Source organism: Astyanax mexicanus, chromosome 9 (assembly GCF_023375975.1).
Source record: "Astyanax mexicanus isolate ESR-SI-001 chromosome 9, AstMex3_surface, whole genome shotgun sequence".
NCBI lineage: Eukaryota > Metazoa > Chordata > Actinopteri > Characiformes > Acestrorhamphidae > Astyanax > Astyanax mexicanus.
The window spans coordinates 12,747,939-12,773,669 of record NC_064416.1 but is presented as its reverse complement, the minus strand read 5'-3'; the positions used below and the strand labels follow the sequence as shown (position 1 = coordinate 12,773,669).

The 25,731-nt window shown below is 41.5% G+C and overlaps 1 protein-coding gene across 6 annotated transcripts in view; it reads right to left on the bottom strand.

The window, feature by feature from the left end:
- Positions 1 to 25,731, bottom strand: part of gse1b (Gse1 coiled-coil protein b) — a 332,945-nt gene that overhangs the window by 84,358 nt on the left and 222,856 nt on the right. Inside the window, exon 1 of one of the 6 annotated variants that reach the window (XM_049483694.1) lies at positions 19,606 to 20,392. The exons of the other annotated variants lie outside the window; for them this stretch is intronic. Coding sequence (XP_049339651.1) covers positions 19,606 to 19,642 — 37 coding nt within the window. The 5' untranslated portion in view covers positions 19,643 to 20,392. Of the gene's footprint in view, positions 1 to 19,605; positions 20,393 to 25,731 lie in introns of those variants that run through there. 6 annotated transcript variants of the gene reach the window in all.

Sequence of the window (25,731 nt, the reverse complement as noted above, 5' to 3'; positions counted from 1 at the left end):
TGCTTCCATACCTCTATCCATCTACCTTTCTAAATTTAGCCTGCCTTTTATTCTCACTTTCTCTCAGTCTGTCACATCTTTTTTCTTTTTATTGTTTATTTCAACATTTTTACTCTCTCCCTCTCTCTCTATCAGCAACCACAATTTCACAGTTCTGCCCCACCATAAGGATGTTATATGTAAACAAGGCCTTAAACCAATTAAAAAACTGCTCACTGGGATGCTGTGAGGATTTTCACCAATCAAATATTCCCATTTAATACTCTGATGCACTGGAGCGATCACATGATCCAACACACATATGTAAATTATTCTGGTTCTATGCAGTCCAGCCTAATAATGCAGACCCATATTTAAACCATGTCCCAGTGTCCTGCAGTGCACTGTACTGACATACTGACGCATAACAGGACATAATGCAGTCACAGCATGCAGCAGTGCAGTCCACTGTCCTGCTCTATACATTCAGACAGGAGTCATGCAGCCTACGGCTCAGTCCCAATTGTCTCACTTGGCTCTATTATGCACTACAGGGATGACCTCTGCAGTGCACTATATATAGGCAGCAGGGAGGCGCTTGAGATTCAGACACCTCTCCCTCCCACTGGCACAGGCCAGATCAAACGCACACGGAGAAACAGATTAGCCGGAACGCCCGTTCTCTGTGCGGCATGGCTCTGACTTATCCGCACTCTCAGGGAATTTTCAAATCCCTCTCTGTTTTCCATTTCGCCCCCTATTATTTCTATCGACAGGCCGTTTGTGCGGCTCTGCTGACAGCAGCGTTTCCTGATTACCAACAAATCCACATAAACAGACCTTATCCCGCTAAAGCAGCACATCATCCAGGACAGTTAAACAAACAGGCAGGAACGCCGCCACACTCTCACGCTGCTATTTGCTTTATCACTCCTCCTATCCCCTAATAAACAGATGTTGATAGAGCAATAATCCGCTCAAGTCTCCGTCGCTGGATTTTCACCAGCGAAAGCTATTACCCAAATCACACACACTGCTCGCCGCTCTGCTTAAGCCTGGCTCAGGGCAAAGCCTGCTCTACTCCACAAGGCCAGCTAACGTGGGGGTTCGCTGGCTTAAATAAATGATAGTAGGCCACTAGAGACGGAGAGAGAGGGAAAAAGAGAGAGAAAGGGGCAGAGGGGCTGGGAAACGAGGGGGGTTGCCTGCAGTCATGCTGGGTCTTTAATAGCTCTGATGAGAGGGTAGAGTGGAGCCTCTGTAGCCTTAATATGTCACTACAGCTTCTCTGGTTTCTTTGCAGTTGTCTCTCTTACTTGCTCTCTCTCTCTCTCTCTCTCTCTCTCTGTCTAGCTCTCTCTGTATTTCTCTAGACGAGGCAGGACCTCACAAGCTGCTACATTGAGTGCATGCAGTTGTAATGAACTAAATGTTGTTCAATTTGCACGATATTAAATATTATCATCCCATTTAAATGTGTGTCTGTTGGTGTATCTTGTTTGACCTTCATGACCTTATAGAGCCAGTTATCTGTTCTCCAAATCTGATGGTCTTGTTCCCAGTCAGGTTCTGTCTGGGAATCACCGCTGGTCAGATTTAAAGTTGGAGGCCTCATGGTGAACTCTTCAATCCTGCCTTTGCTGTGGAGCGACCCATAGCCCCAACTGCTGGTATGATGATCTGGAAAGCCATCATCCTGTATATCGATTATCCGTATTTAGTATCCGTATGACAGTCTATCACCTCTAATAGTAATACATCAAAAGCTCTGAGATATTTGCAAGACCTCTTGCCCATCTTGCATATCTGCATGTGATGTCTCTTATGGTAAGGCTCTGAACTGTAATTTTCAGCATAAAACTGCTTGTCAAAACCCAGCAAGGGTTTCCCAGGATTGTTTCTTCCAGATTGCAACTCTTTCTTGGTCTGCTGTGTTACCAAATTTATCACCAAATAAGCTTTCATGGGACCAGTTGGGATGCCAGATTTGGCAACATATGGTTATTAAGAATCTACAGGCCCAGCTGCAACATCTGTGCACCTCTGTAAATATGCTGCAGGACGCCATACAGGACCTGCTACCCTCCATGCCCAACCGTATCTCATCTTATCCATATCCAGGCTAGAGGTGCCCAAAAAAACGTATGCTTTCACTCTAAAACTATAATCAATTGCATACATCATTACTACATATCCACATATAAGATTTCATTAGAATACAACAACTTCTTCCTTGTATTGTAATACAATTAAATAAATACATATTTGAATGTTTGACTTAGATTGGACAATACAGTGTCTCAATCTGTAGCAGGGCTATTCAAGGCCATTGTGTCCCAGCAATTAAGTCAGCAATTGAACCAGCATAAAGCGGATGCTGATTCTTCCCGATTTGGGTGACAGTGTTCTTCACCTCATTCACTGTAGATCCATTTTAAGTGCATTATCTCAACAGTTAATCATAGACTACTGTTTTAAAGCTTTACATACACACACACACAGACTCACGAAACATCTCCACAATATAGCTGTGGTCAGTGGGACGTGAACAGAGATGTTTACAGCTGGGGTTCCAGCCCACAGCTCTCACTGTCTCCTCACATGTCGGTGTCCTGCTGTGAGCACAGGAAGCGATAGAGGAAAATGTGTCCGTTCCTCCACGCATGGGCAAGCATTCGGCACACACACACACACATTCTCTCAAACACACACAGACCCCCCCCCCACACACACACTTGCACACACCCACGTTTAACAGCAAGACACTGCTACATCTTTAGAGGGACTACACCAGAGGGAGCTACAGAGGACGCCAATTTTACCAGCTTCAGATAGAGAGCAGAATTGTATAATATGTGTCTAAAAGTTTGGGGATGCTAATGAATTCTAATGAATTCATTCTTCTATTTTAAGTTAGTTTACATCCATTTCTGATACAGATGTGCAAATTCACACATGCTACCAAAGGTTAAGTACTCTCTGGAGCAGACTGTACATGAACCTAATGGTACATCAATGCCTAATGCCATTCAGAAAAGGGGTATCTTTATCTATGTTCTATGAAACAATGTTGCTCCATCCAATGCTTCTGGGTTGAGTTGGGGAGTGGGAAAGATGAGCAAGTGCAATCAGGTTCTTACAGTACTGCTCTGAAATGTAATAGAAAGCCTTTGCTCAGTTGAGAAAGCAACAATTGAGACAATTACTGCAACTACTCCAACAGAAAACTTTTTAATACCTTTGATTTTGGTATAAACAATGCATATGAGTAGGTGGCCCAATGCTTTTTTCCCGTATAGAGTTCAGATACAGAAAAAGAGAGAGAGAAAAAGATTTTAAGTTCTTTGAAGGCATAGCCCTCAAAGGAACCTCACTTTAAATGGTTCTCGACAGCCAGTGGTTGGTGGAGGGAAAATAAGGAGTGGGAGAAGTTCTGATATCTCCATTTCCCTGCCTGGTGGGTGGTAGAGCCTTCTACTCTGCCATTCGATCCTAATTACAGCGAGAAGAGGGCACGGATTAGCCCTTGACTTTTTCCCTGCCCTCTCTCTGTCTTTCTGTCTCTCTGTATTTCTGTCTCTCTCTCTCCGTCTCTCTTACACATACTCTTGCCTGCTCCTAGCCCCCGGCTTTGTGTATGTTTAAAGCTAAAGCCAACATTGTGGGTCAAATGCCACTGATCAGAACCACAAAGACACCAGAAGAGCTCAGTCTTGTCTTGTAAGTTGAGCTGATGTGTTGAGAGTTTAAACTGTCTTCTATATGTAACTGTCAATCAACATGCCAGACTGTCATGGAGTGGCTCAGACGGGCAGTGGGTCATCTTTAGTGATGAGTACTGCTTCTTTCTAAGTGTAGATGACCAACGAATCTATGTGTAGAGGCATGATGGAGAGCGCCAAGATCAATGGTATGGTGTAATGATTTCAGAAGGCTTGGTGTCATTTTTGGTGAATTTTGCACAATGTCAGACTACCATTGGTATTCATTACAGACACTTTGACAATTAAGGAGGTCCTGCATCTCGTAGTCATGCCTTTTTTGAATGCACACTCCGGTGGGCAACTGCTGCCGTCTCAAGAGCTTGCCCTGAGGACATAGACACTATGTTGTGGCCAGCTGCATCACCAGACCCACCATGGGGTGCTATTGGACGTAACTCTCCTGTGAAACATGCATGCGTTGTGAGGTACCCTACTTTGTGTTGTGAAGCATTTTCAAGAAGATCTGATTTCCCTGGAATTTTAAAATATTGAAGTAATTCCCCTTCAAACCCCAGACGACTTCTCCTGAATTGGGATGGAGGTCACGGCCGCTGCGGAGAATAAATGATATCTGGGCGGGCGTAATTAGCATTAGCCTCTCTGAAGACGACATTGTCCACCTACACATTAGCAAAGCCATTAAACGGTAATTCAGAGCAGGCAGATCTAATACGTGCTGAGCGGTGAGTGGAGGAGGAGAGTAAACGATACTCTCTTGTTCTCTCTCTCTTTTTCTCTTTCTCAGAGGCTGAAGGACACTTTCCGAACATAGTGTAAACATTTCTGTACAGCTTCTTTCTTCTCCGGCTGGGAAAGAACGCAAGCGCTAATGATAGACACCTGCAGCCTATGACATTCAGCCTAGCATATTATGTGCACACACACACACACACACAAACACACTGTCTTTAATGCTAGACTACATGCATATACAAAAAGCATGGCTGCAATGTATCAGCCATTTCCACTTCAATATCCACTATGAATTCTGTAATTAGTAGAACAAATGATTCAGCATTTGCTATACATGATTCAGTATCTAGTATAAATAATGAATTATATACTATTTACACTATTCAGCTGATACTATAAATTATTCATGCACTACAATATTTCATATATTATAAACTAGAAATAATTCAGTATCTAATTCAGAAGCTGCAATAACAATGATATGGTATCTACCATAATAGATTCAAAATCTTCAATAAATGATCCAATATCTACTCTATAAATTGATGGCTCTACAATGAATAATGTAGTCTCTACTATATATGAATCAGTTTCAAAGATAAATGATTAAGGAATTACAATTTTGATACCAACAAGAACTGGCATCTACAATAAATAATATAATTGATTTCTACTACAAAATATTCAGTATTCACAATAAATTATTTAATGTCTACTATAAGTAATTCAGTATCTACAAAAATTGACTGGTGTTTACATTACATAATTCAGTATCTACAATATATTATTAAGTATCTACTCTAAATTATTTTATATCTACTATAAAGGATTTTGTATCTAAAAGATACTACTATAAGTAGGTCAAAAAATATACACATTTTATACAAACGTATAAAATTTAATGATTCAGTATCTATAAAAAATAATATTACATGTACTGTAGTTTGATGCAGCCTATGACTCTCAGCATAGCATACTATGCACACACACACGCACGCACGCACGCACGCACCATCTTGAGTAGTAAAGTACTAGAGTAGATACAAACTTAGAAGCATGGCTGAAATGTCACAGCTTTTTCCACTTGACCCTCTTTGCCCCATATGTCTACGTTGCACCTGTTCAGCTACCATCTGTATCTCTTACCCTCCCTCCCCTCCACACACACACACGCGCACACACACACACACACACATGTGCAGACACACTGTCAGCCCGGCAGCTCGGGGTCCAAACAGGCACAGTAAGTCAGTGGAGGAGTCGCCAGCTGTACGTTTTAATTCTCTCTTAATAGCCAATTTAATTTGATTAGCAGTGACAGAGCTGAATAAAGGCAATTAGCAGCGCACCGGCTTCAGAGATTTAATGACTTACTGTAGAACAGAGAGGTGGCCAGCATGACCCCCATCCCTGTGTATGTGTGTGTGCTTGCAGGAGGGGGTGCATATAAAGATCTACATCAGCACTAATGTAGAAGACAGATAGGCCTACCCTGAACCGTCTGCCTGTAGGCAGTGTATGTGTGTGTGTGTGTGTGTGTGTGTGTGTGTGTGTGTGTGTGTGTGTGTTGGCTGCAGCTGGTTGAGGCAGTTATAAGAATAAAGAGGCAGAAAGCTGAAGAGAACCGAGCCAAAATGCAGCTACAACTAGAAAAAGGCAGCAGACAAACAGTAACACTTAACACACCACCATAAATAAGAGCATGTTACTCACGCACTTACACTTACTTTAACTACTATACATGTTTCAGTACCTACTATTAATTAGAGAGAGAGAGAGAGAGAGAGAGAAAGAGAGAGGAAAAAGAGAAAGAGAGAGAGAGAGAGATAAAGAGAGAGAGAGAGTATCCCACCTCATACAGACACTGTCTATAAATTATTTTATTTCTACTATAAATGATTCAATATCTATAAAAGTGTTTCGATCTATACCCCTCACACCCCAATTAATTTATAATTAATTAATTAATAAACATTGTAATTAAGACCTATCTGAAATGAATTCAATAGAGAAACAGAAACACAGAAAAATACAAAGAGTAAGATAAAGTGAGTAAGATAGATACACACAAAGAGAATAAGATAAAGAGAGAGAGAGAGAGAGAGAGAGAGAGAGATTAGGGGTCATGGTTTGTAGTATTAGTGTTCTGCAGGCTCGTCTCAGTGTTAGCCAGGAATCGCAGGTGTGTGAGCTGATAGCGCTCAGCGGCCAGAACACACAGAGTTCATCACGGGGGCAGATGAAGAGGTGCCCATGCCCCTCCATCACAGCGGCCCGACACAGGGCACTGTCACCTGCCCCCAAACAGCTGCTGCAGGCCAGGGCACTACTACTGACTGCATCCCACACAGGCCTGTATATCCATACCAAACACACACACCTGGTCAAAACCTGGTCTACAAACATGGAATTAATCGTCATATTAATTTAAACATTTTAGAATCTGTTTCATACTTTGTACAGCAACCAAATTGCTCTTTGTACTAGTATAAACACTGAAAATAATTAAAATAATCAAATTATTAACCAGTTTACAATTTAAATCTTGTCTAGACACCTTGTAGAAATCATCTGGAGCACCACAACCACCTTGCAGCAACCTTGAAACATCATGGCAACCACTAAGCACTCCATACCATAGGCGTAGGAACCGGGGGGGATGGGTGGGACATGTCCCACCCAATATTAGAAACAGGTGGATTTGTCCCCCCCAAAAATGATATCAGTTCGCTCAGGTCAGCTGTACTATTAATGAGGAGACAGACCGGACCAATCACGGAGCCGGTTCAGGTATTAAGTCACGCCTCTCAGTAGAAACAGCCAATCAGCTTGCTGGTTTTGCGGCGCGCGGAGCAGAGGCAGTTTGCTGTTGGGGAAGCCCCGCCCCCTCGCTGTGAGATTTAGCAGCGGGATCCGGACGCAGCAGCTTCAGTTGATTTTAAAACAGAGATGAATATACGGAGATTTTTCTAAAAGAAAGGTAACGATAGGCTAACCACTTCAACTGTGATGATATGTTTCTGATAGCTGGTTAAAAATACACGTCTCTGAATCAGCACACAGTTTACACCCACTGTGATTAATAAACTGCAGCTGTGTTAGTGTGTAAGCTTATCTTTGGAATTAGCTAGATTGGGAGTCAGGGTTAAAGGAAAAAAATAAAATATATATGTAATGTTTCCCTGTACCTGATCAGCTAATCACTTTAATTTTAGAAGCTGGATGTAGATGATTGCCAGAATTTCGTACAGTACTTTAAGTTGGTAGTTTAAAGCAGTTACTTAACCCCGATCACTGCCCTAAACTAGTGTTTTCCACCTGATCAGCTAATAAACAGTCATTTACTGAGTTTACCTGTTAAAATCCTTTAGCCCCCTATGGAGCCTAAATTAATCATGTATATCCACCAGAGGAAGCTCTAGAATATGCAGAACAGTTTTAATATGCAGTAGAATATGTAAGAACTGGGTTGAGAAACACTGCTGTAACGTGACTTCTGTTCATTTGTATTTCACAGTAAGACCACATATCCTGACGTTTATAAAAGTCTCTATGAAACGTAAAGTTACATTCTTTTACATAAAAGGACACCATCTTAAGAAGAGCTCTCAGTAGAAAAAAATAAAAGTGCAGGAGAAAATGTAAATATACAACAGAATTGACATGCCAATACATAATAATAATAATAATAATAATAATAATAATAATAATAATAATAATAATACTAATAACAATAATAATAATCTGTTATATTATTTTAAATATTAGGTGATAACTGAAAATTTTTGTCATATGTACATAATTCAGACATTGCTTGCATAATTTTTCTAACAACAGTAGCTGTAATGTGGAGTAACATGTTTAGGTTGTAAAATCACCTTATAATAATAATTTACTTTTAATTAAAAGTAATTTCCACAAATGTTGTTCTAGGAAACTATTGGGTGGGCTTGGGTTCATATTGGCAAATGTGTCCCCCCCAATATCAAGCCCGCTCCTACGCCCTTGCTCCATACCAACCACTGAGCAAAACCAAAGAAATTACCTAAAAAACTGAAAGTAACATAATAGCAACCACATAGCAATGCAATGGAAACTACTAAGGAATCACCTAGCAACTACCTAGAAAATTAATAGTAAGCACAGAGCAACACCACATAAACCACCTAGTAATTACAGGTGCTGGTCAACAAATTAGAATAATTTGAAATAGTGCAATCATGAAATTCTTTGAATGCATTTTTTGTGCAGAAAGCAAATCAGGTGTTCACCGCACCTGTCCTACTCGTTAGATTAATCACAGAACTCGTTACCTGGAAAAAAATTTGCTCAGCTGAGCTTTCCAAAAGGCCCATTTAGGCCATTTAACTGTGACACTGTTGTTTTATTGAATTAGAATAATGGAGAAACCGTTTCATTGAATTAGAATAAATGCTCGAATTTTTGTTTTCTGTGAAGAGTGTTCACTGTGCAGTATAAAGTCAGGGTTGAGTAGAATTTCTAAGTTGTAAAATCAATCATGGGTAAGCAGCGCGACCTCTCAACCGGAATAGTGGCTCAAATTCAAGCCCTTCGCCAACAAGGCTTGACCCAAACTAAAATTGCTGAGCAGCTCGGCATCAGCCAGTCTTCCGTCTGCAAAGCTCTCAAGAAAAACTGCAGCAAGCGCACCAACTGTTCCGGCGTCCGAAAAACTTCTGCTCGCGACAACAAGCAGCTGAGAAAGATCGCAGTCAGCAACCGGTTCAAGTCTACTTCCGAGCTCACCGACTTGTGGAACAAGCAGACCGGCGCTGACGTCTCCAGATCAACCACTTACCATCGTCTGCGCAAACTCGGCTTCAAATCTCGCGTTCCAGCAGTAAAACCGATGCTGAACAAGAAACAAATGGAGAAACGGCTGAAGTGGGCCAAAGAACACGGCGAGTGGACTGCTGAAGACTGGCAGAAAGTGGTCTTCAGTGACGAATCACGCTTCTGCATCTCCTTCGGTGACCAAGGTCCTCGTGTCTGGTGTCGTGGTGGCGAAACCTACAACCACGAGTGCGTGAAAAGATCCATCAAGTTTCCCCAGAGCGTTATGGTCTGGGGATGCATGTCCGCTCGAGGTGTAGGGAAACTCTGCTTCCTCAAGAAGACTGTCAATGCTGCCGTATATCAAGATGTTCTGGAAACGTTCCTGATTCCGACTGTTGAGGAACAGTTCGGCGAAGAAGACTTCATATTTCAACAGGATCTTGCACCGGCTCATGCGGCAAAGTCGACCAAAGATTGGTTCACTAAAAAACAGCTTGAAGTTTTGGCATGGCCGGCCAACTCGCCTGACCTCAATGTCATTGAAAACCTTTGGGCCATCGTCAAGCGGAAAATTTGCGACAGAAAGCCTACTACGCTGGACCAACTGAAGCAGAACATCGCCACTGCCTGGGAAGCTGTGAGTGCGGAAACTTGTGACAAGCTGGTCAAATCGATGCCGCGGAGACTTCAGGCAGTCATACAAGCCAAGGGGGCAGCCACAAAATACTGAGAAAGTGATGATTGTAATTATAATAAAAATTATTCTAATTCAATGAAACGGTTTCTCCATTATTCTAATTCAATAAAACAACAGTGTCACAGTTAAATGGCCTAAATGGGCCTTTTGGAAAGCTCAGCTGAGCAAATTTTTTTCCAGGTAACGAGTTCTGTGATTAGTCTAACGAGTAGGACAGGTGCGGTGAACACCTGATTTGCTTTCTGCACAAAAAATGCATTCAAAGAATTTCATGATTGCACTATTTCAAATTATTCTAATTCGTTGACCAGCACCTGTAGCTATCAACATCATAGCCACAACTTAACAGTATTACTGAATCCACCCAGCAATATCATTGCATCTAGCTAACAATATCATAGCAATCAACCAGCAACTACTGAACAACATCATAGCAACCACCTAGAAATATCATAGCAACCACCTAGCAACCATCTACCAACAACACAGCACCCATCTTCAAATATCATAGCAACCACCTAGAAATATGATAGCAACCCCTAGCAACCATCTACCAACAACACAGCACTCACCTTAAAATATCATAGCAACCATCTAGCAAACATCTTGTGACATTATCGCATCCACCTTAAAAATATCATAGCAAAGTATCTAGCTTCATCAGGGCCACCATATAACATCATAGCAACTCTCTAGCAATATAACAGTAACCATCTAGCAACACTCTAGTAACCATCTTGCAACTGTTACATGTGATATAGTTTTTATTTAAAAAAAAAACTGAATTTACTGTACTCAAACAACTCAAAACCCTTGTGCTGAACCACACAGTGGAGATGATGTAAAAAGAAAGGGAGAGAAGATCTGGCTGATTGACAGTTTGCTGGAGGAGCGCTCCAAAACTAATCCATTCCAATAGATTTCTTGTCAGTTTTCTTCTTGACCTCTGAAGAAGCCTCTTAGCAGATCCTGACCACACTGTCAGACCCCAACCACACTCCAACACACGGTGGTCTGACCTGCTGGCCCCTGATCATCATTCCTGATTAGCTCTCAGATCAAACACTGGCAGGGGAGAAGGGAAAAGCCAAACTGATTACAGTTCAGCTATGTCGCTTTGCTGACACTGATGTGCAAATTCACACACATGGCTTGTCTTGTCTCTGTGCAGAACTATTACCAACAGAACAGGACAATCTCTTTAAAAGCAGAGAGGTATGTGCTATAGAGGGATATAAACCCTCTAGGACTGAGCTGTGAAGCAGTGGTAGTTCTGTGTTCTCTGAAATGACAGAGATCCATCTAATACTTCTGGGATTTATGGGAGCGTGGGAGTTAGGGGTAAGGTGAGGTGGTGATCATACAACAACATGTTTTAAAATATAGTAAAAAGTCCGTTAAGGACGGTAGAGACACTTATTCCAACAAAAACAGGATAAACTCATTTTAAATACTCTTTACTTCTGAAGAAAGAGCAGTCCCAACATTTTTTTATCCATACAATATAGCTGAGGATATCTTCTGAGTGGAGGACTGAGCAGGTCTTGATCAAAAGCGTCTGATAAATGTTATAAATGTAAATTATAACACACTGAACATAAGCCTGTATAATACAAACCATGCGGTACTTATGTTAGAAATGTTATATATATTTTATAACTCAGTCTTCTTTAAACTGAGTACTGATTTAATTAGCACATAAACAATGTGATAGTGTAACTATGATGCTATACAATGTGCTAATCTGCAAGTGTTGCTAAAAACACCTCACTTACTGCATTCATAAATCCTGTCAACACAAACGCTCACATTTACACATCTGAATGGGAACCACATCCTCAGACCTAATGGAAGTCATTAGCTTTTTTAATATAATTTCATCTGAATCAATTTATTCCACTGTATCACATGGTCTGTTATTTTGAAGTGTTTCCAAGTATTTAGTCAAGAAAAGACTTACAATAGAAGTCAGTGGACAGATGGAATATCCATACGGAATATAGCTTTGTTAATGGAATAGCCACAACCTAGAAACATCATAGCAACCATCTTACAACACCACAGCTACCACCTAGGAACCCTTCAACAACATCACAGCCACCACCACCTAGCAACATAAAAGCTACCACCTACAACATAATCTACACATCTACCATCTAGCAAGACCACAGCCACAACAAGCAACACCCTAGCAACCACCTAGCAACAAGCTAGCAACAACCAAGTAATGTTACACCAAACATCTAGCAACATTGTAACTTCCACATTATAGCAACCACCTAGAAATATCTTTGCTGCTACCTAGCAACATTAAATCATCTATATGGTAACATCTCAGCAACCACCCAGCAATATCTTTGCTGCTACCTAGCAACTCAACAGCAACTACTGTATACAGCAACAACATATTATCCAACTCCAAAGCCACAACCAAGCAGCACCATACCATCCATCTAGCAGAAATGATCAGCTATAAACAGTTTAAGCATTGCTGTAAACACAACATCGCAGCTTGTTTTGATCACAGGGTACACTGCCGGTTCTTATTTATATCCCCTTTATTTTGAAGTTCACCAAAGCACCAGGTGAGCAGAGCAGTGTTTGAGCTGAAGGACAGGTGTGAGCGTCAGCAGCTCTGTCCCGGCTCTCGTCACTTTGATACACGTTTTTATGTTTTATCCCTCTGTTTTTACAGCAGTGAGGGAATCCTTGCCTCTCTCCAGTCCCCCAGGCAATACACAGCGGCAGAGCCCAGAACCCAGAGCTCTGCTGGACCTGCGGGAGACTCACTCTCCTTTACTGCTCCCCCGAGAGAACACGCCGGGCCTCACCAGAGGGAACAGGAGGAGGAGAGGAGGGGAGAAGAGGAGAGAGATAGAGGGAAAAGGGGAGAGAGAAAGAGAGAGAGAGAGAGAGAGAGAGAGAGAGAGAGAGAGAGACAGAGAGAGAGGAAAAAGATCACTGAACTTCAAAGCCTCTCTGTGATGTTCTGGGCCATGGCCAGCACCGAAATTAGGTGTAATTCATGGGCGTGTGTGAGTGTGTGTGTGTGTGTGTGCTTGTTTTTTGTGTACATCTGTTCTCTGATGCTGGCTGACCAGCATACCAGTGTTCATAACACAGCACACATCATTATCGGTGAGCAAATCAAATTGTTAAATGTAATTTTAGTTTAACTGACTTGATGCAATGCAATTCACTTTGCATTTTAGTACAATTATTGTGGTAAATATTATTTTTTACTATTTTTTTTTGCAAATTACTACATCTGAAAAGATACAATTTTTGCAACTACCTGGTTTACAATGGCAACCAACCAGCAACTCCATTGTCCCACCAGAGATGATGGCAGCATCACTGCCAACACCTAGCAACATGATAGCAACCATCTGGCAATGCTTTAGCAACACCATTGCCACTACTTGGCAACTGCACAGCAACCACCCTGCTTGGCCATAGTAATTATATATTCCTTGCATTGCAAACACTGTAGCAACCATCAAGCAACTTTAAAGCAATCAGCTTGCTAAACTAAAAGAATCACAAAGCCAATGATTAGCAACACCACAGCAACCACCTAAGAACCGCAAAATTAACAATGTGACCATGTATCTGCTATCAGGGTTTAAAGTGCAACTGACTGTACTCAGAGAGTGATAGAGGATGATAGAGAGAAACAGAGAGAGAAAGAGTGATAGATAGATAGATAGATAGATACAGGGGGGTCGTTTAGACCAATTATCCTGCTTCATTAGTAGACAAATTAAACATACCTGACAACAAGGCCCTGACATCAAATCCCCTCAAACCCACCCCTCAACCCATAGCAATACAGGACTCTCTTTCCATCTCTCTCTTTCCTCCCTCCATCCACAATATTCATCTCTCCTCTCTCTTCCCTCCATCAGCAATGCTCCATCTCTCTCTCCTTCCCTCTTCCCCATCAGCAAGGAACCACTCTCTCTCTTTTCTTCCTCCATCAACATGCTCTCTCTATCCCTCTCCTCCCTCCTTCAGCAATGTGTCCCTTACCTCTCTCTCTCTCTCTCTCTCTCTCTCTCTTTCTCTCTCTCAGTCTCTCTCTATTTCTCTGCTCCCTCCCTCCGCTCTCCTCCGTGCCTCTCTTCCCTTTCTTTAACGCTCCCCTTTTTTCTTGTCAAGTAATCATTGAAAAACTAGCATGTGTCTGACACCGTCGCCACAGCAACGGCAGTTAAGACGGGAAGGCAGGCGGGGGATCGTTGTGTGTGTGAATGACAGAGAAGACACACAGAGAGAAAGGACACACATACACACACACACACACATGCACACACACAAGCATTGTGAATGATCACACACTTGGTAACACAAAGATTCCTTTTACAAAGCACGTCTGTGTGTACACGAGCTGTTCTTTCACTGCTTGCTCTTTTGTGGGCGGCCTACGAGTGTGTGTGTGTGTGTGTTTGCTCTCTGAGTTGGATTGACACACTGACCCCTCATTCTGGCTGCTGCCCACTGGCCCTCGCAGCACTTCACTTCTGGCTGACCCGGCAAGGAGAGAGAGCAAAGGGCAGGCCAGGGATTGAAACACACACACACACACACACACACACACACACACACACACACACATACACACACACACGCACACAAACAGACTACAGGCTGCCAACAACTGAGACCATGCAGGCTTCTCTTTGGGTTGTTTCCTGTTGGTTTCACTGTCCGTCTTTACTTCTATATCTCTCACTATTATGCCTCTGTCTCTCCCTCTCTCTCTCTCTCTCTCTGACCTCTTGTGGATTACAGTCTACACTTTGGCCAAATACACACTGGGTTCTTACTGGTCATGTCCTTTATATATCCATGCCAATCCAATTTCATTTATCTATACCTCAGAGAGAGAGAGAGTGAGAGAGAGAGAGAAAGAGAGAGAGGTTGTGTTCACACTTAAGGCTAGCATTGGCACAAATCAGATATTTTCTTTTTCTGTCTGTTTATCTCATATTAATCCACAGTTTTATTGATCTGATCACATTTATTTACTCATAAGAAAACTAGGTGTAACCACCACTGCCAGTTTCACTGCCATCAGATTTGAATTTCACTGCCATCAGATTAAAATCATATAACATGTACCATAAGCACAATTATTTCCATTCAAAAACACACGTCAAAATGAGGGAGTCTCTATATGCATATGCATATGTGTGGGTTACGAACTTATTTACCAGAATATAAGAATAACCAAATTTGTGACACTTTGGTCTCTTTACCACTTCAGAACCGAATGGTTACTAACACCAACATCGATATCAACATTCCAACATCGCTTCTACAGTGTTAGCACACTGGCTACCAATCTCATCCAATATCCGTATAGAGGCATTAGCACAGGCCAAACTAGCCAACCAGTAGGTCCTTATGTTGTTAAGCCTTCCCACCGATCGGCTTGGTTCTGTGGATGTCAAGTACAGCCAAGCCAGTTTTGTAGAAATGTGGACTATACTATGATGGGACATTATCATCATCATCATCATCATCATCATCATCATCATCAAGAATTTGCAAAAGACTATAGCTCTACTCAATGTTTATATCTTGATAGCCTTACCATAGGCCACTCCCAAACGCTAATGAGAACAATCATTGCAGTAAGAACTGAAGGAACTGATTCTCTCCAATTTTAGAAGTGTAAACCCTCAGAATGAAGCAGTAGTAAGTGAGACAGAATTCAAAGATGAGGCTGTGGAGTGTATGGTGTGCATCTGAATGTGTGTATCCATGCAGTATGAGAATCTGTGCTAGGATCTGTCTCTGTCTGATTAATAATCATGAGCGCTCACTCTTGGCCCGGCCCCCGCGGACTCAGCGCCGATGAATAATTCATGTCTGTTAAAGTGTCAGCTTAGCAGGCCTGCAGTCCAGAGGGCAGGACCCAGATCCTGACGCTGTGCCTCCACACTGCCCCTACGCTGCCCCACGCTGCCCCTAGCTGCCCTGAGAGCCTGAACTCTACACACACACTCTCACACACACTGACCTGCTCGCTAATCAATCATGTGGAAATGGAGAGCGTTTTACTTTGCTGCTGTACTTCCTCTGGGCTCTGGTTTCAGGATGGCCGTCCACACAGCGGGGCTGCTGCACAGAACAGTGTGGGGCTGGTTTAAGTGCACACTGAGGATAAACTAATGTACTTATAATCCTTCAAGATAGGATTTTCTACAATTTAATGACTAATAACTGTGTAGATTATCCCTTTTTTATAGTTTTTTTCCCCTTTAGATTCAGAATATTTATGTTTAATACATTTTTCAACAAGAAGCATTCAAAAAAAAAAAAACAGATTCATTTTGTAATCAAAAATATTTATTTTTCTTAAAAGCAGAATTGTATTTACTTTAAAGCTGATATAAATATATTTCTATAAATGCAGTAAATATTCTGCTCTTTAATATTTTGGTAGATTTCTTTGTGACATTAAATTATGGTTATGCTATATTATTTTTATGTAAAAAAAAAAAATCACCATTCTGGTAAGTTACTTTTGTATACAAAATAGACAAAGACTTTTCGAATTGTTGTTTCTAGTAAATTATTTCTTTTTGGGACTGCTCACACCTCATATTAATCTCATTTTTTTGAGATCCAATAACACTCACTGGACCCTATCAGAAAACCAGGTGTAAAAAACTCCTGAAACACCTTGATTAGATTGATTAAACATGGTGTATTAACCAGGAGATTCAGTAAAATAAATTTCTGTGCAGAATTAAAATCATAGTTTATCTGTTGCTACAGGAAACACATTTAAGTGATGAGTCTAAACAGAACATGTGAACCTGTGAACTATATTTGTGTCCCAAACAAGGACCTACAGTTTTTTTTATTTTTTTTTTATTTTTTTTTTTACATTATATACTTTAAATTATACTGTAATTATATGATACTGGTGGTAGTATAGTACATTTCTAAGGAATAATTACGCTTCATAAACTAAAAAAATAATAATTTTAAAATGGTTTTAAAAGAGTATCTACTACACATTTTTCAATGCACCTTACATAAACAACTATACCAATTAGTATACATTAATTTTAGCAAACATTAGTCCTCATACATTCAAAAAGCATTGTTTATTCATTATTAATATCAACATTAAGGATCTTAGAAATATTTTTTTGTCCCTGGTGGTTTATCCCCTTGTTTTTTTTCTCAGGTGGTTGCTTTGGCGTCACCACAGGTGGTTGCTAGGTGCTTGCTATGATCTTTCCAGGTGAATGCTATGGTGTTCAAACAGTTCTCCTTCAGTGACAACATGCTCATGCACCTGCCATAAACATCCTAAATACAGACATACTGTATACTCTTTTTATCCACAAATTCACCTCTAAAACACACAGAGAGCAGATTCTCAATCTCCCACCACAAACACACTCCTCTTGTTTTCAATAGCCCATTCTAAAGTTCATCCCCGCACACACACACACACACTTTTAGAATAAGACTATTAATCATGTGCTGACTTTAGCAGTAGAGGAGTGTATGGGATGAGAGATAAAACAGACAGTGTTCACACAGAGTCAATTTCACACTGCTGGAGCTTCATACAGCGCCGCATATGATTTATGATACACTCAACCAGAGAGCAGCGAGCCTCACACATCTCTTTATCCAAGCTCTTCAATCCAGAACTAAATACACTTTTAGAGATGTTAAGAGACGCTTACAACTCTTATGTTGGGATGATGGTCATAATCGTAACGGTGATGAATGTAATTACTGTACTGAAATGTGATGAGTGTATAGATGGGCAATATATCGATATGTAATCATACTGTAATCAGTTTTCTTTTTGTATCAAGAATATGCTTTAATGAAGATATGAAGGATACCATAATTTCTTAGAAAACACTGACCCAACTTTACATTTTACACAGAAAGTCTATCTATCTATCTATCTATCTATCTATCTATCTATCTATCTATCTATCTATCTATCTATCTATCTATCTATCTATCTATCTATCTATCTATCTATCTATCTATCTATCTATCTATCTATCTATCCTATGCATTTTATCATCCATCCATCCATCCATCCATCCATCCATCCATCTATCCATCCATCCATCCGCAGTGAGTGTGTTTGATTATGTACACCTTTAATGTCAGTCAATGAGTCACAGATACAGCAAATATTGCTCTCTCTCTCTTTCTCTCTCTCTCTCTCTTTCGATGATACACTCACACACTCCCTCACTCTTTCACTCCAAGCCCCCCCCCCGTGGTCTCTCTCTCTTTTCTCTCTCTCTCTCGCTCACTCTCCTCTCAGAGTAGCTCGGCCGCCCTCTGCATAATGGGAGCTCAGCGAGGCATGACACACACTTAAGCACCGACCGCCGGTAACCTCTCTCACTGGCTCTCACACACATCTATACACACTATATCGTCCCCTACACAACACACACACACACACACACACACACACACATATACATACTCAGTCCAATAAATTCACCACAGAAAACAGCACACAGCAACTGGAACCAGTGTAGCTTAGCCTCGCTGTTAAGCCCTTATATTGAGCTTCTTCTTTTAATAGAAGAGTAAAGTTCTCTCAGCGTGTAGAGAGGCTAATCACACCACCCGGTTGTTATAAGCTACTTACATCAAGACACCTCTAAAAATCAAAGCAGGTGGATTTGATTGAAAACAGCCACCTCTAGTACACTCTGACCTGGAAAAGAGAACTGTTACTGCTGTTCTGCTTTTAAAATCTTGTTTCCATTTTTCCTACACAAATTTTAGATTTTGACATAATTTAAACTTGGCTTTATGCTGTAAAATTTACCAATCTGACTAAAATCTTTATAAATGGACTTCCATGAAATTTGAGTTGGGTTTCTTCTTCTAGTATCTATATGCATCTGCTTATTATCTATGATCTATATGTATAAAATTCTACAAAAAACAGATATATTAGGGCTGCACAATATATCATTTTAGAATTGTAATGTATCATAATAGTCATATCGCACAGCATGCAATGTCACATTCGTACTCTATGTCTAAGCATCTATACACTATACTACTATACTACTGTATGTCCAAATGTTTGCAGACATACAGTTCACTTTAAGTTAATGGAATAATGGAATAATAGAGATGCTCTATTTAATACTTTTAGGATGAGTTGGGCATGAGGTGGATTGGTGACAATCATCCATCATGAGAACCTCACGGACACTATTAATGCTGAATTAATTAATGCAATCAAATCCTCACAGAAGATGTCTGAAATAAAGTAGAAACAAAGCTGGATAAACTCATTTTAAATACTGGATATATGTATACTGATATATTGAAACCTGTATAATTAAATTCTGGTGAAATCTGTTTTTATTATTTTTTATTATTTTAATAAATATATTGAAGAAAAAAGTATTACAATGGTATTTTATTCCAATATTGTGCAGCCATAATATACATTACATATACATATAAATATGCATATATATCAATTCAGCATCTTATAGGTTCTTTTTATGTTTTCTCTGATTCTTGTAGAACAAAAATAAATATGCAAGAAATGCTTGTAAAATATATATACAAATGAACACACACACACACACATCTACACACAAAAACGCTAACAAACACAAGCTCAGCTTTCCGAACGCTTACCCGGCAGGTAGTACAGTGGTGCCTTTAGTCCAAACATGGTGAGGATCACGCTGTCATGATGTCCAGCAAAGGAGAACAAAAAATGAGCAAAGTGGTCAGTCCTGACCCGGGGTCAGCCACCTGGGGAAGAGCCTTTAATCGGTCAGCGCTTCATCTCCGCTCCCCGCTCTCCCGAGCTGATGGTGTGTGTGTATGTGTGTGTGTGCGTGTGTGTGTGCGTATAAGACTGAGCGTGAGTGAGTGAATGTGTGTGGTCAGAAGGTCGTTGACCAGTGTCTTCACCCACAAGCTTTGCTGACTGGAGGCGTGGTGGATCAGCCCGCCCAGAGAGAGAGTGAGAGAGACAGGTCGGAGAGTGAGAGTGGCAGGGGTCAGCCTGCGTCCAGTTATCCAGAACACGGAACCAGATCCGAGGACAGACTGATGGGAATTTCTCTTCTGGAAAGAAAGAAAAAAAGATAATCCTGACAGGAGCTTCTTCCCTCCTTCCTTCTTCTTCTTTTCCTTCGTTTTATTCGTCCCTCCGTCGCTCTTGCCACTTCTATCTTCTCTCCTGCACCCAGACAGAGGATCTGAGGAGAGCTGGGATCTCTCTCTTCCTCTTCTCTCTCTCTCTCTCTCTCTCTCTCTCGCTCACCCTTCTTCTCCCCCTCTCTCTGTTTCTCTCTCTCTCTATATCTCTCTCTCTTCCACTCTCACTCACTCCTGTGCTCTCTCTCTCTCTCTCTCTCTCTCTCTCTCTCTCTCGTCTTCCCCTTTTTTCTTCCTTGTTCATTCACTGTCAACTGGAAGCGTAGAGGAGGAGGAGGGCAGAATGAAGTCCCTCCAGGCTACAACACAGCCAGATAGCGAGGGAGGGGGAGAGAGAGAGAGAGAGAGAGAGAAGCAAAGGAGAGCGGGAGGGATGGATGGAGGGAGGGAGGGAGGGAGAGCCGTTCCAGCTCCGATTCTTCACGCGAGAATCATTATCTGGAGATTGGAATCAGGCTTGAGTGACAGCTGATTGGTCAAGGCTACTGGGTGAAAGGGGGGTGGTAAACTGGTAAGAGGAGGAGGAGGAAGAGGAGGAGGAAGAAGAGGATGAGGAGGGGAGGGCATGACAGAGCATCAGGGCAAAATCCTGTGCTCCCGTGCCCACTGATGTACCCACTGAATTCCCCCCTGACTCCAAATCGCCTTTACACAGCACACAGCATCTCTAGCATCTTCGGAGAGAAAGAGAGAGAGAGAGAGAGAGAGAGAGAGAGACAGGGAAGCACCACACTTGGCTGACTGAGCAAGAGCTCTCTCTCTCACACACACAGATAGCACTTCAAGGGCAACATGACAATGGAGTACAGACGTGTGCGAGAAAACGTGAACACAAAAGAGACTCACCACCTCCCAGAGAGAGAGAGAGAGAGAGAGAGAGAGAGAAAGAGAGAGAGAGCTAGAGAGTGAGAGAGCAAAAGAAAGAGAGTGAAAAGAGAAAGAAAAAGAAAAGAAAGACAAAAAAATGAGAGGTTGAGGATACAAGAGAGAAAAAGAGAGAGATAGAGACCGAGTGAGAAGAGAAGAGAGAAAAAAAGGAGATAAAGGAAAACAAAAAAGCGAATGAGGAGATATGTGAGATGGGAAAACAGAAAGAGTAAGTAAGAAAGCGATAGAAAGAGAAAGAAAGAGAGGCAAAGTTTATGAGTCAAAGAGATGATGGTGAGGACGTGAGAAGGAAAGAAAAGAATAAAGAAGAGAGAATGAGAGAGAAAGGTGAGAGAGACAGGACAAGAGAGACAGAGGAAATGAGAGAAAGAGAAAGAGAGAGCGAGAGAGAGAGATGAGCCCTCGCTCATCATTTACCCATCTCTCTTTCTCTCACCACCCCCACTTCCATTTTCTCTCTCTCTCTGGGTCCTGTCTGTGCACACACAGGCTGCCAACACACGCACGCACACACACACACACACACACACACACACACACACAGGCCGTGTGAAGCAGCAGGGGTTGGGAGTTAACTATCTGTTGGGGGCTGCAGTGCAGAAAGAGAAGCAGCAGGAGGAAGAGGAGAAGAGAGAGAGGGGCAAGCGAGAGGGAAAGAAGGGGACACGCAGAGAGACAGAGACAGAGAGAGAGAGACAGAGAGAGAGAGAGAATTAAATGAATCAAATGAGGGGGAGAGGATTCCAGCAGTCTTCCTTACTCTAAAATTCAAGAGAAAGGAAAATAATAAAAGTTAAAAGAGAGAAGAGACGATGAGAAAAGAGCCCAAAATAGTACAGATGAGAATAAAGGAGAAGAAGAAAAATAGAAAAAGAGAGGAGGACAGAGTCAAAAAGAACAGAAAATAACAGAAGAACACTGAAGAAAACAGGAGAGAAGAGTAGAAGAGAGCAGAGTGAAACAGAAGAGATAAGAAGAGAACAGATGAGAAGAGAGGAAACAGATGAACTGAGAAGAGAAGAGAAGACAAGAGGAGATTTGACAAGAGAAGAGACAACAGAAGGATGAAAGATGTGTGTAACCAATCCCTATTTAAACACCACTCTGAAAACAGCTAGAAATACAACCCTATTCTTTACTCCCTCATTCCACCCCTTCCCTCTCTCTCACCCGATCATTCTTTCTCCTCTCCTTCCTTTCCAACACAGAGATTCGCCCATTTGGTTATGTGTGTCAGGCTCTGTGACATCACAGCCACACTGAGAGAGGCATGCTTAAAGGCAAATAAGCCAGATAAACACTGATCAGAGAGAGAGAGAGAGAAAGAGAGATGGAGAGAGAGGGAGAGGAGACAGAGACAGATGGGGAGTGTGAGAGAGAGAGATGGTAGAGAAGTGGCACAGTCCTGCTGAGGAACATTTATAGTCAGATCTCCTCAAAAAGGAGAACATTCTGCCTTACTTAAAGGACTCTTGTTTCTATCTCTATCACACACACACACACACACACACACACAGAAAGCTTGGTGAGCCAGGTGCTGAAGAGTGTCACACCCTGTTAAATGGGTTTGGTGTTGTGTGATCCCTCCGGGCGGCTTCAGCCACCTCTACTGAGCCAAGAGAACAGAGACGGAGCTAAAAATACTGACTCCAGGCCAGCGCCGACACCACAACACTGACAAACACACCTCCAAATATACCCACGCACACACAAACAGGGTGGCAGTGATTAGTCAACAAAGTCAATTAGTCACCGAGTGAAGTTATTTATAGAGAAAATAATGCTCTGCAATGTTCACGCAGAACATTTATATATCTCATATCTCTAACATATATATATATATATATATATATATATATATATATATATATATATATATATATATATATATATATATATATATATATATATATACTGGAGGAAAACACTTTTAATGAAAGTAAAAGGGAAAAGTTTTCCTCTAAATCATTTGAGAGCATTCCTATTGGTCCATTAATCTTCAAATTTGGTAACACAAAAAATTCAAACCAACTACCATATCCATTCACAATCACAGTCATCAGATAGAGTCACTATAGTCACTATAGAGTGTTGTTAAGTTATTATTCTGAACATTATGCAATTATATGCATTCTCCAGTGTTGCTCTAGAATATTCTCTGAATATTCAATTTAATGCAATAAGCGCACCTACTGCTGAAACTGTGCAAATGCAAAAACACAGTCCCTGTAGAGACGTATCGCACCATGCCTAATGCCTAAAGGTGTGGGCTAGAGGGACACAAAGCTGGAATGATGGAGCTCCATCCAATACTTTTGGGAGCTGAGGTGGTGAACATCCAACAGCATGACCTCAGAAACACTACAGTCTAGTCACTGAATGCAATCAAACACTACATATAGTCCTATATGTTGTCACATGCAGCCTTTATAAGCTTTGTAGATCTCACCAGTGAGCCATGTCACTGATTTTCCTTCCTTGCAACACTTTTTGTAGGTGTTGACCACTTACCATACTGGGAACAAGACCAGCCTGATGTTTTGGAATTGTGATCATCTGACCCTTCTTGTCACAGTGTATTAAATTCTTAAACTAGTCAAAATAACAACAGGCTATCAGAGGATCTGATTGGGTTCTCCCCCAACCTGGCAACAGTAGCTAAGAAAGAAATAATGCATTTGTGGGCGGAGCAATGCTGGCTAGATTTGGGAATAGTCCAAATGGCCTGGCGAGTGGGCTGTGTGCCAAAACGCCAAGGAAACAGACAGCGCCGCAGAGCGAGCGAGAAAATCAGCCATCGACTGCCTCACCCTGCCGGCCGGAGGCACTGGCGGCCCCTGTGGATGTGTGTAATGAGTCAGACAGTGATTCAAAGGCCCTAAAAAGACCCTGGAGAGGAGTACTCGTGTCTGAGACACACACACACACACACACACACACTCTCCACACTGAGCCACACACTGATCAAGGAGGTACAGCGTGGAAATCATCAAACATGAGAGGATGTGAATGAGGATGGAGGCAGAGGAGAGAAAGAGGATGGAGAGATAGAGAAAGAGAAAATTAAAGAAAGAAGGGGGAAGAAAGAAAAATAAATATTAAGGATAAAGAGAAACAGGTGGGAGGGAAGGAGAGAGACAGATAGTGAGAGCAAGTGTGAAGGAAGGAAATAGGAAAGGAGAGAGAGAAAGAGAGGGTGGAAACAAAGAAAGGTAATGATAAATGATGATGGTACGTATCATAAAGAAAAAAAGAGACTGTGAGGGAAGGAGATGTTGAGAGAAAGACAGCAGAAAAAAGATGGAAAATAGAAAAGAAAAATAAGGAGAAAGTATATGAAGGAACAAGGTAAAAAGAGAGGAAGAAAAAGACAGAACATGAAAGAAAGAGACAGAGAGAGAGAGAGACTGATGAGAGAAAAAGAAGGACATAAGAAAGAAAGTGATGAGGGAAGAATCAGAAAGAACAGCAAAAAAGTATATGAGGGAAGGAATGATTGAGAGAAATATTGCAGAAAGAAAGAGGGAAAAGAGAATAGAAATAGGGAAGATAGAGGAAAAAATGAGAGACAAAAAAGAGAAGAGAAGATGGGATTGAAAAAGCCAAGAAATGGTTAAAATAAGAAAGAAAATACAAGATTAGGAGAGAAAAGGGGAGAAATAATGAAAGAAAGAGGGAAGAAGAAAGGAAGAGAAAAAGACATAAGATAAAACAGAGAGTGAAGAAAAAGGAGGGACGAACATAGAAAAGAAAAGACAATATGAGAAAAGGAGAGATGGAAAAGAGAAGGGAGAGAGGTAAGAAAAAGTGAGAATATGAGAGTAAGAAAACAAGAGAAGAGAGAGAAAGAGAGAGAGAGATACAGATAGCTAAATGAGAGTCAGAAAACTGTAGGTCAGATAAAGACAGACCAATAACACTCTCTCTCTCTCTCTCTCTCTCTCTGCTCTGGGGGTGGCCAGGAGTAAATCTAGCTCCATATGCTAATTGTGGTCGAGCTCAAAGAATTAATTTGCAAATGTGTCATTAGGCATCAGAGGCGGCGGAGTGAGTGTGGTAATTAGGAGCGCAGCGCCCGGCGGATGCTCTGCCCCGTTGACCCGGCCAAGCTGTTCCTGCATGTAGCAGAGCACGAGGGGAGAAGACCACAGCCGCCGGGTCTGAGAGAGGAGGAGACGGCACGCTGCCCCGGCCCACAGCAGCTGAACAGCCCTCCACACCCAGCTCCACGGACAACTCATCACTCAGAGAGAACATCCTGCAGAGCTTCTACTGACCTTACCAACCCCACTCTACTGCTACTATTGTAGAAGAAAACAATGCACATTATTACTCCTTACACATCAACAATCACCGGCCAAAACATCCAGAGGAGATGATTAAAATGTATTGATCTGAAATGACAGCAAGTGAACAGCCAGTTCAGAACTGTGATTTCTAGATGACTCGGTCAGAACACCTCCAGAACATCAGACAGACCTTCAAAAGTGCTCCAAGATAGGACAACTGGTAAACGGGTGACTGTTGAGTCATGGGCACCCAAGACTTATTAATGCTTATGAAGGTCTAACCTGACAACTTATAACTTTAGGATGCCCTTAAGCAGGGGTCAGCAATTAAGTTTGGCAGGCCACAAAAAAAAAAAAATCTGTTAATGAAGTGTAATGAGATGGAGTTCTACAGACTAGTAGCTCTCCAGCCCAGAGG